This window comes from Trifolium pratense, linkage group LG3 (genome assembly GCF_020283565.1).
Source record: "Trifolium pratense cultivar HEN17-A07 linkage group LG3, ARS_RC_1.1, whole genome shotgun sequence".
Classification (NCBI taxonomy): Eukaryota; Viridiplantae; Streptophyta; class Magnoliopsida; order Fabales; family Fabaceae; genus Trifolium; species Trifolium pratense.
In genome coordinates, this window is record NC_060061.1 from 20,591,122 (window position 1) to 20,605,429 (window position 14,308).

At 33.3% G+C, this 14,308-nt stretch overlaps 3 protein-coding genes across 3 annotated transcripts; 1 reads left to right on the plus strand and 2 right to left on the minus strand.

Moving 5' to 3' along the window:
- Positions 1-316: 316 nt before the first annotated feature.
- On the plus strand, positions 317-5,483 carry LOC123915862. Its single transcript, XM_045967131.1, has 11 exons — positions 317-631; positions 749-824; positions 925-997; positions 1,076-1,127; positions 1,590-1,651; positions 2,831-2,894; positions 3,260-3,317; positions 3,404-3,490; positions 3,854-3,947; positions 4,744-4,846; positions 5,102-5,483. Exons 1-10 carry the CDS (start codon positions 466-468, stop codon positions 4,834-4,836), a joined length of 825 nt encoding a protein of 274 aa, XP_045823087.1. The 5' UTR covers positions 317-465; the 3' UTR covers positions 4,837-4,846; positions 5,102-5,483.
- Positions 5,484-6,209: 726 nt separating this feature from the next.
- On the minus strand, positions 6,210-7,503 carry LOC123915863 (tetrapyrrole-binding protein, chloroplastic). Its single transcript, XM_045967132.1, has one exon. The coding sequence runs from the start codon at positions 7,164-7,166 to the stop codon at positions 6,387-6,389; it is 780 nt and encodes a 259-aa protein (XP_045823088.1). The 5' UTR covers positions 7,167-7,503; the 3' UTR covers positions 6,210-6,386.
- A 3,084-nt stretch (positions 7,504-10,587) lies between these two features.
- Positions 10,588-13,425, minus strand: LOC123916244 (cullin-1-like). Its single transcript, XM_045967657.1, has 2 exons — positions 13,150-13,425; positions 10,588-12,943 (listed from the first exon to the last, which is right to left on the minus strand). Exons 1-2 carry the CDS (start codon positions 13,378-13,380, stop codon positions 10,955-10,957), a joined length of 2,220 nt encoding a protein of 739 aa, XP_045823613.1. The 5' UTR covers positions 13,381-13,425; the 3' UTR covers positions 10,588-10,954.
- Between the last annotated feature and the right edge of the window lie 883 nt (positions 13,426-14,308).

Sequence of the window (14,308 nt, forward strand, 5' to 3'; positions counted from 1 at the left end):
TAGTCATATTCCAAGGAAAACTAATCCTGGGAATATATTTGTATCCATGAAACAAACACACCCTAAGTGTTACGTATTTCAAATTATCTTTATATATTGTTGTTAAGTGTTACGTATTTCAAATTATAGTGAAGGGCAAAATGAACAAAAAAAAAATTCAGCCCAAACTCCCTTATCCTCTTTATATATTGTTATAAATAATTCATTTTAATTTCTTAAACAAATAAAAAGATTATAGAAAGTTTTTTTAAAAATTAATAACAAAAACTAATTAAAAAAATTTCTTTATAAGTAGATAAAGAATTAAAAAAAAAAAGAATAAGAAAAATTGATGAAAGCGGTAGTACCCTTAAAACATGGGGGTGTAGATAGCCCTTCAAGCAAACACTGTATTCAATCGTGAATCTGGGAACGGTGCTGAAGCTCGATCGATGGTCGCTGAAACTCACCGCACACGGTTGTACGATGGAACTCTCCATATCTAGAACCACCATAACATCATTCTTCTTCTTCTTCTTCTTCCTCTCTCATTTTTCATTCACCGTCGCTATCAGAAAAGACATTGGTTTCAAATTCATTCCTTTCTGTAAAAACACCGTTCAAGGCCGTTACCTTCTCTCCGATAACAACGGTATATATCATTTTTTTTTTCATTTTTCTTTTTTTCATTTTCTTAATTTTGATATTATTAATTAAAAATTGTTGTATTTATTGATTTTACTTTACATTATGATTTTTATTTTTGTAGGTTATGTATGTAATGCAATTTCGGTTGATTCAAAGTCTCGTTGTTGTCCACAAACTGGGAAGAAATTCTCTTGTCAGTGAGTTTTTTTCTAACTTGTTCTTTATTACTTTGAAATTTGATTTTTGAAAGTGAAAATGAATAATAAATAATGGTTATTTTGTTTGATAATTTTGCAGTGGATGTAATCTTCTATCACAGTGTTGTAATTCTTATGAATATTGTGTTTCTTGCTGTCTTAATCCTGGATTGGTAATATTTTAACTGCTTTTTGATACTTCTTTTTGATTCGGCGAAGGGATGTCTGTTTAATTAGTTTTTTTTGAACAGACAAGTAAGGAACAAGTGTTGAAGATGAAGATTGCTAAACCTTCTACTGCAAGTAATGTTTATGTTTTAGTATTATGTAATTTTGTTGAATTTGGAGAATTTATATTACTAGCTTAGATATATGTATATTAACAATCAATATTGTTGTATGTGAAAGTAAGGATTTAGGGGAAGTTTGGATGAGCAACTTAATTAAGAGCTGAGCTTATAGTATAAGCGTTTATAATATAATGTATACACTATTTATGTAATCAAATAGAAAATATGGTCAAACTGTTTTCGTATAAGCTATAAGTTGTTTTCGACTTTTAATAAGCTATCTTGGAATGCAGAGCTTATTGAAATTAGCTGAAAACAACTTATGGACATGTCATAAGCTCCAGTGGCGCTATGAAGTGCTTATGCCAGCAGTTAAGTCCGGATAAGCTATGCATAAGCCAATCCAAATGCAACCGTAAACGTAAACAAAGATATCCCCCTTTTCCTTACAAACGCCATTTAACTTTTTTGACAGGGACTTATGAAAGTGTTTTTGACTACTGTGCTGGGAGATGCCGTCATAGTTCTGAGAGTGTGGTGAGTAAACTCCTGTATTCCTGCTATCTTATTGTTCTTTAAATTGTATCTTTGTTTTAGAATTTTCTTATAAGGTTAATACCCTGAATAACATACACGCCCCATATTAACAAGGTTGCTTATTCTGTTAAAAAAATTATTTTCACGGCAACTTATCTTCTTGTCAGAGTAAGTTTTGCATAGTAGTCTAGTTCTAGACATTTATGTGCAACTAGTTGACTATATCTTATGAACTTTTATCTCATGATCAATTTATTTCGAGCATTTTTTTGTTCTTTCGTTTTATCTCAGTTTATCAGGGTATACCTACATGGACCTGTTCCCTGTTAGTATGTTATGCACGAGTTTACCCTTCATAACTTTTTAACCTTGACTTGCTAAAATGGATTCATATGTAGTTATTATCTCCTATACATGCAAGAGTAATTTGAGCTCACTTGATTTTTATATTTTAGGTGTATGAATTAACAATGTACCACCTTGAATAAGTTCTTTTGCTTATCTTCTAACATAGTTCTGATAAGTGGACTTGTAATCGTAGATATCTTGGTGTCCAATATCTCTATATTTTCTTACTATTTAAATTTACAATCAAGGTTGTCAAATTCGAGAGTTTAGGTGCCTAATGGAGCCTGTGTAAACTTAAGTTTTACATATTTCATATTTTTAAAACTGCTTTATAAAAATATCAGTAACTAAATATGTTAAATAGTAATTTCATAACTAATATTGAAAATTCCAACTTCAGACAAAGCAAATAAAAAAGATGAACTGATAACATAACACAATAGAATTCTTGACCCACCTTTGATACATTATTTTGCAGTGTTTGACACAATAGAACAAAATATCATTAGGTTCATAAACCCTATACATGTTTCACAACAGAGGCAACTTAACTCAAGTATCCTAAAAAACGACTGAACCATGCATATTGAAGCCAAAACTATGTCTAAGTATTAACTTGTTAGTAGAATAAAAAATTTATTGATTTTGTCAAGAGTTTACTTAAACGCCTATAAGTTTGACAGATAGAGTTTGCATGTGAGATAACTTGTTTTTGCATCCTAGAATAGTAAACTCATTAGAGTCTAAGAGTTAGCTTGAGAGTTAATTTGAAAACCATGTTTATGATAAGTGAAGTTGCTAATGTTTCTATCATGGTATTTAATGTTTCAGGTTCATGAAAATGCTTATCTTAGTGACTTCCACCACTGCTTTTCTCTGCCATCAAATTCTTCTGGTAAGTCTGCAGAAGGGACTGCCTTTGTAATGTTAAGCTCCTAATTCTGTTTTGAGTTTAGACCTAGCAAGTTGCCGATTCTAAAATCTCACCAGTTAGTGATACATATAGATTAGTAATAATCCAGCATACTGTTTTTGCCTAGACTGAAGGAGAGTGGCGGTGAAATAATATTGAGTTTTTAAGTAGATGGCATTCCATTCAAATGACATTGTACTTGTATTCATTTTGATACATATATTGCAATCATGTTCTTGTTATGGGTGGGTCTTGGTTTTAGGTCTTTTGCTAAATATATTTCTGCTTTTGGCCTATTTATAGCTATTTTGATTGAATCTGTTCTTTTTCATGTATTGAAAGCACAGGGGTAAATAGTACTCTCACCGAAGCAAGGCTGAATGGCATCAATGTTGTTGTTGGGAGGTAAATTATTACTTTTCAGTTGAGGTTAATGTTTGCAGTTTCTTGCTTTGGCTTAGCAGTTGAACTCCTTATCACGTGTTTGACAGGCAAGGTGAATCATGTAATTCAGTTTGCAAATCAAGAGGACAATCATGTGTCCCGAATAAACTCGTGGTGCTTAATCATTGTGACATGTAAGTGATGCTTTGAATTTGTGTTCTAAATTTTTTTGCTGATATATTTCAATGGTACTACTTTTAGTAATTTATCTTCACTGTGCATTAGATGTATACTTTTATTTACTTGGATGGTTTTTATCTTACATACAAGTCATATTTAAAGTCTCTATGCATTTCTTTTTCTTGTTTGTTTATCCTTTTGACACATAATCTAGAATCCATTTTATTAGTGCTTGGTGCTAGAATGCATGTCGTGGATAATATATTCGCACGGAAAACAATATTGAGCGAGGAAGAAATATCATTCTAGCATGCAGATACTTCTTTTCTTTTATCTTAATGTACTGATTGTATCTATTGGTTTCGTTATGTGGGCAGTATACAGAAATACATGAGCTGCAAGGGAGGTTGCCTGGCAAGTGTAGGGACAGATCAACCTGCTGAAGTTGTGTATGATGCCCCCAAGTATCTGGTAATAATTATTTTACGATTTAAGAAAAAAAGAAGTTAGATTCCAGAAATTGATCAAAAGAGGTTAAGAGACAGATAATATTTTCCTATATAAATTGAAATAAGGTATATGGTGTCATAGAATTCATGACATTTAATGAGTATTCGATGGGCTCTTCGAAACTGGAATGTCATTTAAATCTACTACCATGCAATGCATACCTATTATTTACCTAGCTCTTTAAAAACATATTTGCATGTCTCATGCCCTGACAGAAGCACTATGAATTAGTGCCTTTAGTTTCCAAACTCCGTGTTGGAGGTGGTGTCAGGTTGGTTATCAAGAAGCTTTGAGAATGGATCTAGTGGCTTGTTGTTTTTTGATTTTGGATAGAGGATTTTAGAGGGGAGGACTTATTTTTTCTTTTCTAAATTAGAAAAGCTATAAAATGTTTCTAAAAATAAATTAAGCGTGATTGAAATGTTATAGGATCATCTATCATGTTAATTTATTTTTTTTGAAATTTCAAATATATACCAAAATATAGACACAGCTCTCCAAAACCTCCTCTCCAAAAGTCCCTTTCCTCCATAACCCTCCTTCCAAACATACCCGTAGATGCTAAGTATCTTATATTGCTTATTAGTGATTACGCATTACACATTTATTATACAATGTGTCCAAATTTAGCATACTATGTGCCAAAATGTGTATGGCTGAAATTTTCAGTTTGAACTTCTGTAGATCTGGTGAAACCTATACCAAGGAAAACAATTTCAGGACATTTAAATTGATATTTGCTTTGGGTTATTTTCAGAATCCAGGATCATGTTTATACACTGAAACACAATCTATACTTTCTTGTGATGGCTCACATCAGCACACAAAGAGACTGTGTCCCTGTGCTTAGTGTTTGCCTGGTAAGCTGTGGTCCCTTTTAACATTGTTAAATTTTGTCTGTGGTGTTAGAAACTAAAATAGCTTTCTTTATTAGTTTGCAATCGAAAAGAAAAAGAATTCTGTAAAATGAAAGTCAAGTATAGCGTTTTCTCTTCTAATGTTGAGTTGTTTGACTAATTTTTTGAGGTGAAAAACATATAATTAATGTGTTTCTTTACAACCTTTGCTTCTTTTTGTTTTAAATTTGAAAAATTCTAACGAACTAGATTTTGTAGCACTGGAAGGACTGGTATCGAAGTGGCAACTCTTGGTTTGTTGGTATGGAAGGAGGAAACGCATGCAAAGCATCAACCTTTAAAAATTTAATGTACCATCCATCCGCCTTTATGTTGTAAAAATTTAGCTCATCAGCTATTCCATTCACAGTCTGGAAAAACTACTTCAGGCTGCATTTGGAAAATTTAGAAAGAATGAGATAGAAATACAAGATAAAGAGAATAGGCTATATGGGGGGAAAAAGGGTCACTTTCATGTTTTAATGGATTAATGAGAGAAAAAATACAAAGATAGAATGTTGTAAGTTAAATTTTAACACAGGTTGTTTATGATTTTTTTTATTTTTCAAAAGAAACTAAATTTATGGAACAAAATAATAAATGTTTCTCCTTTTCAGCACTTTAGTTTGGTGAGGACAAAAGGTGAAAGGGATGATGATACTTGGTGCTCTCTTCACTTTAATAAACCACGCGTTATCAAAGTAATTTTCCCCCCATTTCTGGTACTGTTAAGCATTTTCTTGGATTTTTAGAATAGTAACACAATACTCCATTAATTATAAAACAGTAACATAACTTGTGGACTTGCACATACATCTCCTTATATTTGTAATTTTCAATGTCTAGCAACAGCTGGTTTTAGTTCATTTTTCTCCCATTAGCATCTAAGTTATGTGCACAGTAAAAGTGTTTGCACTATTATTATTCTTGATTATAAACACTTAGAAGTGATTAGGAAGTAGTATAGGTGTTGTTTTGGTGGGGATTGTGGCAATGAAAAAGAGAAATAGAGCCATGGCATGGAAAACTAAAGTGAGAAACCCTGTATTAGACTTTTTTTTTTTTGGACAGGAGCTCTATATTAGATTATTAGTAAACAATTTATTTATAGAAAAATGCACAAGTTGCAACATTCAATTTTTGTCTTTGTGTTTGAGTTCCGTTGCAAGTTGCAACTGAATTAACAGTTGTCACTATAGAAACGGACGTTATAAATAAAGATGACAGGCTTTGTAATTTAATGTGCACAAAGATTCACACAACATTATTCTACTTTAACCCCCTTTTAAATTATGACAGTCAACATATGAACCTTCAGTTTAAAGAGTTTCTAAAACACAGTTATCCTTTTCCTTATTAAGTAAAAAAGATACAATTCAAGCAACTACCCTCATCTATTGATGATGAATTAATAATGACTATGTATATACTTTAAATTTAAAACACAATTTAAGTTACATTCTCTATGCTTTCAGCAGGCTTATTGTAAACTTCTTTGAACTCATCAAAAACTATAGTCTGATTTGAAGATCTTCTGAGCTAATGGCTTTGATGAATCTTTTAACCCTTTGAGTGCTCCATTTCCCTCAGCATATGAAACTTCAACTTCTTCTGGGACTGAATCAAAAGCTGGATGGTTGAAAATATTACTAAGCAACTGTGTTCCTCTGAGTGCATTTGTCAAAGGTAAATGACCCTCTGGGGTGTCATCATTGAGCTCCCATATAAATTCTGTAGGAAAAGACCTATAGTTATATTGCTCCATTTCAGTGTCAAGCTTCTTCATCCAGCCAACCTTGATGAAGAACTTGGTAAAGTCTTTTTTAGCCTTACCAAATAGTTTCTTTTGGACACTGTATCCAAACTTGTTGTTACTATGGTCCCTCCATAGCTGGTCAATTGTTTGGAGGTCTGTTTCTGAGATGAACTGGACCTCTGAGAAAAAAACATAGCCGCGCTTCTGAGCGGCTTCACCTGCTAAGACGATGAGAAGACGCCTTGTCTCTTCATCGGCTTGTCGGAAGTTTTTGTCTGAGAGATGCTTCTGAAGGAGTTCAAAGGAACTGTTTTGAGAGGTTGATGATGGAGTGGAGGATGTTGTTTGGGAGAGAGAGAATGTGATAGAGGAATTGGAAGTGGAAGAGTGAGAGAGGGTTATGTTGGTGGTGGTTGGTTTGAGGAAAAGTGAGGATGAAAGTGTGGATGGAGGAGCAGTTTCAGAAGGATAGTAGTGGCGTTTGATGAGAGAATGATGTTGAATTGAATGAAGAGAATTAGTTGCCATTTAGTTTAGAGAGAAGTACAATATTCTATAATCAGTTTAGGACACAAAAAAAGGAGAATTGAAAGTGTAGAAGGAAAATTTAGTAGAAGATGAATGAATGAATGTGATGTGAAGAGAGTTTCAAGGCTTTGATATTGGGACAGTGTTGTGTGTAATGTTGCTGAAGTGCTTAGTAGGAGTAAGGAGATAAGGAATATGTGGGGAGGGACAATGAAGGGCTCATCAAAAGTAATATAATAGGAGTTTGTGATTGGCTCAAATAGGGTGAGGTTGGATCACACCCAATCTGCCCCTACACCACTTTCTCTCTCTATACACAATTAATTTCTTTCCCATGAAATCGTCATTTTTTTTTCTTTTTTGAGTATTAAATATGCCACATAGATATATACCCTTCCTAAATTGGGCCTAAATATTTCAACTATATACAATACAAGTCAAATGAAGCCACATAGATATATACCCTTCCTAAATTGTGCCTAAATATTTCAACTATATACAAGTCAAATGAAGCCAATCACAAGGGTAAATGGATGTATAAAATATTTAGAAAAATATAAATAAAAATGGAAAAAATTTGGTTGGGAGTATATCCATAAGATTTTCGACGAAGATTAATTATTGCTATCGACGGTTGAAATTTAATAATTATATCATGGTAACAAAAAAATTATTATTATTCTTCATTATGTTTAGTTTTGGTCACATATAAAGAATATCAAGTACATTTGTTATACTCTTTTGATTTAATATATAATAACCATGTCATTTCAACTTTCACACTCGTGTAATTAGGGTGATAAAGTGTGTTGAGTTTGTTGGACATATATGTTTAGTCTAATATTGAAGATGGATTAAATTGATATTTCGAACTCGGGCTTTTAAGATTGTTTTTTCGCATTAGTTCGTGAAAATGAAGGGATAGACCACATACCTGTAACACATTTTTCTTTCCACACTATATTCGCTTTCGAAACGAGTTTTAACCCTCACCCTGAGACACTAGGGGTGGGTTAACATTTTTCATATCACTTAATGTTACTTCAAAGTTTACTAATTACTCATTTAGGCTGTCTGAAAAGTGTATTGCGATCCCTATCAACATGTGAGTGGATCTCGAATTTACAATTTACAATTCCATTTGATTCTTATTTGAGAGTGTTTGTGAATGATTTTAACATAGCAACAATTAGTGCCACGCTGGATAATATCAACCTAAGAGGGGGACTCATCCTTCAAGTTATAGCTGAGTATGAAGCAAAACAAAACAACCTTGTAGTTTTTGTCAATGTAGTTTTTGTCAATGATTTTGAACAATGAGGAGCCAAATCTAGGACGTTGCTCTAAAAGGTACAACCTTCAAAATTGGAGTTTTTTACCTAAAAGAAAAAAGGGAAAAAGTTCCGCAACTTTTATGTACATAGATAGTGTTGTAGTGGTGTGGTGTGGTAGTATTGCTGGTGTTGTTGTTTTCTATCTAAGACTTTGCATATTGGGTGCAAACGTGGCATTGTGTGGGGACCATATGATTATGGAGGAAGAGTGGAAGGAGCGACACATGAAAGAAAGTTGAATTTTGACTTTTGAGAATCTAATTTTTTTTTCATTATGTTGTTTTATGTTTTATTTTTTTGCTCTTAATTGAATCAATTATTGTATGACCGTTAGGTTGAGAAAATAGATTTACTCTATTTCGAGGTAGAGAAACCTGCTAAGAAGAAGATATGAAACAAAGACTAATTTATCATATTTTTCATAGTGATTCCATAAAAACATAACTTAAGATTATATAAGACCAAAATAATAATAAAATGCCAACAAACTTAATCTAAAATGTGAATGAGTCGTCACTTCTTTCATTTTTGGGTTTGATCATGACTTGGACCTCAAGGTTGTAAAAATTGCTCATAGACAAATTTTACCCGGATCCCATTGCTTGACCTCGAAGGACCAAACTGTTGTACTCATCTTCAAATGGCCACCGGTATCCCACTTTTTCCTTTTCTTCCTCTTCACTAGTGCAATATAGCCATAAGATCCCATAGTAATATACATGAATACTACCACTTTGCTTACAAAGGTATCAATTTTGGCAACTTCACTAAGCACTTTGTTAGACCTCATGTGCTTTTGAACAATAATACAATTTTGATGTAAATAACCAAGCCACTCAGCAAAATCAATAACAATTAGTATATAGCTATTAGGCCAATCTAACAAACTTTTCTTACTATTCAACATATCATCGAAGTTCTCATTTGGGATATATTCCAAGACCAAGAGTTTGTCATCACCCTTGTTGCAACAGAACCACAACTTACTTATGATTTTCTTGTGCTTAGCCTTACCTTGCTGTTCCACTTCAACAACTTTGATGCCATCAATATTTATTTCATTGGCAAGCCTCTTTGTCAACAAACATTGAAACAAGACAGCATGCATTATATCATTGCCAACCCCTCTAAAAAAATATCTTGTTCTCAAGATTAAAAGCTATGTGATCAACAGCAGCACCACATTGTGAATGTAGATGTTGACTCCTAATTTTGATCAAGGATAGAACAACCATGACAATGAACAAAGGGGTGAAATTTATAACTGTGTGAATATTGTTACTCATAGAACAAAGGGGTGAAATTTATAACTGTGTGAATATTGTTACTCATAGAGAGCATGTAGTGGTTGGCTACCCACACTAGAACATTAGTTCCATAAAAAGCCTAAGTAGCATGTTCTTTTACTTTCTGCAGCAGCCATCATCTTAACACTAAAATCCACAAATGATAATCAAACCAATATCTATGTTAATGTTTAAGTCTGATACACGAATAAAAACACAATGATTATCAAACTTAGCAAACTTAAACATTGTTAATGTTTAGCTTTGTACCATAGAATATATTTCGTTAAGAGCGCTTATCGACAATGCATTGAAAATATCATTGATACAACTCATCTTCAAGTTTCTGGCGGTTGGAATTTTCTTTGGAAAGCTAGAATCCCTCCTAAAATTAAAAATTTCATTTGACATGATGTGCTCTGATCTGTGTGTGTTGTCTAATGAATTAGTTAAGGATAGTACACATCTTTTTTTCTATTGCATGAATAGCATTCAAATTTGGCAAAGGTGTAGTCTGTGGCATCAAATTTTCAACATTGCTTAAACACTACTGCAAGTGTATGAAGATGAGTTTATTAGGAGACAAACTAGTGAGATCACTCATGTATTAGCAAGAGAGACCACATCATTAATTAGCTAGTTTCCACATTATCATTGATGTTCTCCCTTTATATTCGTGATATTATTATGAATGAAATGCAATAGATATTTTACTTAAAAAAAAAATCAATCATTCAAGTAAATAATAATAAGCAAATCATCAACACTAGTGAGGGTCTAATACACAAGTAAGAATAAGGATTAAAATAGCACCAAACATATTCAAATTAATGAATGACAAATACCAAATATCAACCAAAAGCACCAAGCAAGATTAAAGTTCATGTTGAAAATTTTACCAATTGAGAAACTTTCGCAAATGAGACGATCTAAAAACTAAACAATGGTTAGATAAGAAATATAAATAGTTACATCTCCTTTCTCAAGTTTCAATTATTTTATTTCATTTGTAACTATAACTAATCCTCATTTATGCAAAAAATTTCACGAAGTACTAATTCTCCAATCACTGGTTTAAGCAACCGACTACATCCATTTACGTAAGAATCAATTCAGTTATCTTAGTAGCTTTCTCAACCCGCACCATGTTGTACATTAGTACCTTCCCCTAAGCCAGATACTTGAAGGTGTTGGGGTTATCTTGGTCCCTCTCCAAGTAGTCCCGACTGATGAGATCTTCAATCCGCTTCTTGATTGCTTTGATATCAGGCTTGAACATGCGTCCCAACTGCTCAACGCACTCCGAAACTAATTGTTGATGACCCAAAACTTTCCTACTCTTCATAATGCGCACAATAGCTGCATCAATAGCATATCGCCGGTCTTGATAAACATCTTCAATAACCTTCTTCCTTTCATCAACGGGTGGTAGAGGGATCTTTATCCTTCTCATTTTATCAGTAAATTTGGAATTGAACTCAAAGCTGTCTTTTGGGGATATTGTTTTAGTGTTAGGCTCCTTAAGAAGGATCTTGTATTTTGCGCAGGAAAGTGAATGAAGCAACCTAACTAGATCCTCATTATTCAAATTCAGCTGAGTCATAATCTCTGAATAACTTAACTTATCCGCATTGTTGAATAGTAACAGGGCAGCAGCCTGATAGGTTGAGACAATTAACTCAATGGTTTTTGGATTAAACTTGCCAATGATGTTGCAAGATCCCAGTGAGTAAATCCATGTGAGTTTTCTATGCTTTGTCATTGTTTCATAAAATCCCTTAAAAACTTCGACGCACTTGACCATCTCTGAAGGGAGGTTGAGATCACCAGACTTATAACTTGGCCAAAATCCAGTGGTAAGAACAGTGACTGTCAAGTCAATTCCAGGATTTACATATGAGTTCTCATTAAGATATTCCTGAAATTTCAATTGATTGTCCCTAGCCAATGTCAAGTCTACTACCATTCCCTCCATTTTCGATGTGAACTGGCCACCACATTGCTGCTTTAACCTGGTCAAAATACACTTCTCATGGTCATCATTCCCACTCCTGTCAAAAAGTAATCTTCGGCCAAGCTTCTTCCTGTAAAATTCTGCAAAGAGATCCTTGTCACTGATATATGCAAGCAGCTTGACTACCTTCTCAAGTGTGTCTTCAATGGCTTCATCACTCATCTTCTCACTTCCACCCTTTTTAAGGATATTATCACAGAATGAAGATAATAGTTCTGCACTTGAACTACCAGCAACAGTTTTGTTGCAGAATACCTCAAATGCATCCTTTAATGCCTTGTGGAACAGTGTGTGATTCATAAAGCAGTTATTAACGTATGTCATATACTTGTCATGGAGCTCTATGAATTTTCTGACAAGAACATGATCCTGAGAGCCAGAACCACTTGTAGTCTTCTGATTGCTAGCACTTTCTTCTGCCAGTTGAACCAAAGCTGTACCCTCATCGGTAATATGCTGCTTGAATAAATTGGCAACAGGATCCAGCCCTTTAGGTATTTTATGGTAGAGTCTATACATCCTAGAGAGATCATCCACCTTATCATCTCTAAGCAAGGCACGACATCCTGAGTGCTCCTTCTCGAGTAGTTGATTTGCATGGTTTACTAGCAACTCATGTTGCACCGTTTCCACCAGTTTCTGCTCAGTGCTAGCATGCAAGTAATGAGACACTCTTTCTCTCTCTCGTTTCAAGCAATCCTCGGCCTTTATCATGTAATCTGGGCAGGAGTCAGACTCGATCCAGATTGTAGCCTTACTTTTGTAGTAATTGGTTGTATCCTCAAGCATCTGCACCTCAAAATCCTTTTCATATTGCACTATTTCACCCATACCTATCGCAACAAATATGTCAAGAACATTTTTCAACAATGATCTATCAATTTGTTCGCCCTCACGCTCTTTGTAGATAAGATCAATCACAGCTTTCCTAGCATTAGCCCGCACCTCCGTATAAGCCAAATCACGGAAGGCCGAAAGCCCAACTGCATTGAGCGAAGGAACGGAGGCTCGTGGAACATAGTACCGGTCCAGATAATGGAAGAAGCGTGAAAGCCACCTAACAAAAACCTTGTGGTTTGACCACCTCTGGACAAGCTCCCTCAGCATGAATTCATCATGCTTATCTCTTACAGCAGACAAAACCTAAAAAAGAATGTTGTAAAGAGTATCAGACACAGCAAATCAAATCATATACGACAAAAGGAATTCAAACAAATTTCTTTTTTTTTTTTGAACGACAAATATATTATTATTAATAACAAACAGATGCCGGGAAAAGCATAACTACAAAACAAAATTTAAAACAGTGAAGTGAGAAAATAAAACATAAACAGTGAAGGTTTCCCTACCTTAGTTCTAATGTATTCATCAAAACAATCGTTATATTTGTCATATAGCTGTTGTGAATAGTCAGATGGTGGCTTCTGAGTACACAAGTTATAAATGGTTGTGTACATCATCATGTACTCCTCGGAACTGAACTGAGGTTCTTGTAATCCTTCGAGAATTCTCTTCAACTTAGCAATCCCGCTCTGCATATGGGCCCAGCCTTGATCTAGGTCAATAGTTTTTCGTTCCATTGTAGCCTAACCGAAGCGATGAAGTGAGACGATCGATGTGATTGTGTATATATAGTTACCGTGAGTATGAAGCAAAACGATGAGATTGGAGGCCGGAAGGAATAACAAGCGCTAACCCAAGAATATAGGTTTGGAATCCACCTATCTCTATAATTTTTATTGAATGAAACTTGGTTTACTTATATAGAATGAAAAAATAAAAATAACAAATCTCCTAAAAATAGTAAAGGAAACTAGTACATCTAGCTAAAATAAAAATATAACAAATCTACTTAAAAGATAGTAAAATAAAATAACACATCTAGCTAAAATAAAAATACAACAAATCTTTGTCAAAAAAAAAAAAAATACAACAAATCTAATTAAAATATAGTAAAAACTTTGTGAAAAAAGAATCTTTAGTATTTTCTAAAAACAAAACTTTTTTTTTTTAGAAAAACAATTGGGATTTTTTTTAAAAAAAATAATTTGGGATCCTAATCCAAAAAGATTAATAACAAATGTTTAATACTAACAAAGTTTGTCGAATAAAAAAAAGTTTGGGAGTAAAGATTATGTTTTTAAAAAAAGTTTATTTTTTTTTAAAAAAAAATTATGTTTTTTTTAATTAAAAAAGATTTGAAATTAAATATTTATTTTGGAAATAAATTTTATGTAGGAGTAAATCTTTATTTTGGGAGCAAAATACGAAAATTCGCTTTTTTGTTTTAGGAGTAAAGTTTGTAGGAAAAAAAAACTTGATTTTTTATTTTTTTAAAATTATTATTATCTAACCTGAAATTTAAAAAATAAATATAATTTTTTTTCCATGTGTACAAGTCACGTCATCATATTTGCACAGTCACATGTCTTGCTTTATATTTAGGAGGCAAAACGAAAAAATCTATTTTTTACCGGAGTAAACAGAAAAAAATTTACATTTAAAATA